Source organism: Pyrgilauda ruficollis, unplaced genomic scaffold (genome assembly GCF_017590135.1).
Source record: "Pyrgilauda ruficollis isolate IOZ18807 unplaced genomic scaffold, ASM1759013v1 scaffold576, whole genome shotgun sequence".
In the NCBI taxonomy this organism is placed as follows: Eukaryota; Metazoa; Chordata; class Aves; order Passeriformes; family Passeridae; genus Pyrgilauda; species Pyrgilauda ruficollis.
Window position 1 is genome coordinate 6,920 of NW_024527444.1, and position 1,754 is coordinate 8,673.

At 69.5% G+C, this 1,754-nt stretch overlaps 1 protein-coding gene across 1 annotated transcript in view; it reads left to right on the forward strand.

Moving 5' to 3' along the window:
• The window catches only part of LOC121361497 (integrin alpha-7-like), a 20,748-nt gene that overhangs the window by 6,104 nt on the left and 12,890 nt on the right, over positions 1–1,754 (forward strand). Inside the window, exons 6-8 of the mRNA XM_041482245.1 lie at positions 861–1,162; positions 1,271–1,411; positions 1,496–1,623. Of these exons, the coding sequence (XP_041338179.1) occupies positions 861–1,162; positions 1,271–1,411; positions 1,496–1,623 (571 nt within the window). The remainder of the gene's footprint in view (positions 1–860; positions 1,163–1,270; positions 1,412–1,495; positions 1,624–1,754) is intronic.

Here is a 1,754-nt window from a genome sequence, read left to right on the forward strand (position 1 = left end):
GGCTCGGGGGGGCTCGGGGGTGCTCGGGGGCTGCTCACGGCAACCACTGCATGTGGGGAGGGGGCTCTGCTCTGGGTTTTGGTGCTCTGACCCCCAAATTCTGCCATTTCCCCCCCAAAATCTGCCATTTACCCCCAAATTCTGCCATTTTCCTCCAAAATCCCCATCCCGTGGTGTCCCCGTGTCCCCGCAGGGCTCTGGGGGGTGACAGGGCTGTCCCCTGGGCGGTCCCAGGGTGACAGAGCTGTCCCCGTGTCCCCTGGGCGGTCCCAGGGTGACAGAGCTGTCCCCGTGTCCCCGCAGGGCTCTCAGGGTGACAGGGCTGTCCCCGTGTCCCCTGGGCGGTCCCAGGGTGACAGGGCTGTCCCGTGTCCCCGCAGGGCTCTCAGGGTGACAGAGCTGTCCCCGTGTCCCCGCAGGGCTCTCAGGGTGACAGGGCTGTCCCCTGGGCGGTCCCAGGGTGACAGAGCTGTCCCCGTGTCCCCGGGGGGGTCCCAGGGTGACAGGGCTGTCCCGTGTCCCCTGGGCGGTCCCAGGGTGACAGAGGCTGTCCCGTGTCCCCGCAGGGCTCTCAGGGTGACAGAGCTGTCCCCGTGTCCCCGCAGGGCTCTCAGGGTGACAGGGCTGTCCCTTGGGCAGTCCCAGGGTGACAGAGCTGTCCCCATGTCCCCTGGGCGGTCCCAGGGTGACAGGGCTGTCCCCGTGTCCCCTGGGCGGTCCCAGGGTGACAGGGCTGTCCCGTGTCCCCGCAGGGCTCTCAGGGTGACAGAGCTGTCCCCCTGTCCCCGCAGGACTCTCAGGGTGACAGAGCTGTCCCCTGGGCGGTCCCAGGGTGACAGGGCTGTCCCGTGTCCCCGCAGGGTTCTCGGTGGACTCCGGGCCGGGGGTGACACGGCGACACCAGCTGAGCTTTGTCACGGGCGCGCCCCGCGCCAACCACACGGGCGCCGTTGTCATCCTGCGGCGCGACAGCGCCAGCCGCCTGGTGGCCGAGGCCGTGCTGGGCGGCCAGCAGCTGAGCTCGGCCTTCGGCCACGCGCTGGCCCTGCTGGACCTCAACAGCGACGGGTGCGCCCTGCCACTGGGACACTGTGTCACCTGGGTCACTGGGACACTGTCACTGTCACTGTCACTGTCACTGGGACACTGTCACTGGGACACTGTCACTGTCACTGTGTCACCTGGGTCACTGTCAATGGGACACTGTCATTGGGACACTGCCACTGCCACTGCCACTGCCACTGGGACACTGCCACTGTTGCACCCCAAGGGACCCCTGGGGAGGGGTCTGGCCCCCCAAATCCCCCCAAATTTCCCCCCAGATTTGGCCGTGGGGGCTCCTTTCGACGGCGCGGGCAAAGTTTTCATTTACCACGGCAGCGCCCTGGGCATCGTCACCCGCCCGGCGCAGGTGAGGGGGGTCCGGGGGGTCCCGGGGGGTCTCCAGGGGGTCTCCAGGGGGGTCCCGGCTCAGCCAGGGCCGCCCCCTGCCCAGGTCCTGGACGGGGAGGCCGTGGGGGTCTCGGCCTTTGGCTACTCGCTCTCGGGGGGGCTGGACGTGGACGGGAACCTGCACCCCGACCTGCTCGTGGGGTCCCTGTCCGACACCGTGGTGCTCTACAGGTGAGACCCCCGCCCCCAGGGCCCCCCCGCTGCGGGACCCCCGAGAATCCCCCAGTTCCTGAGGATCCTGCAGCCCCCCAGCCCTGGGACCACCCCCAGAGCCCCCAATTCCTGACATTCCCGCGGCCCCC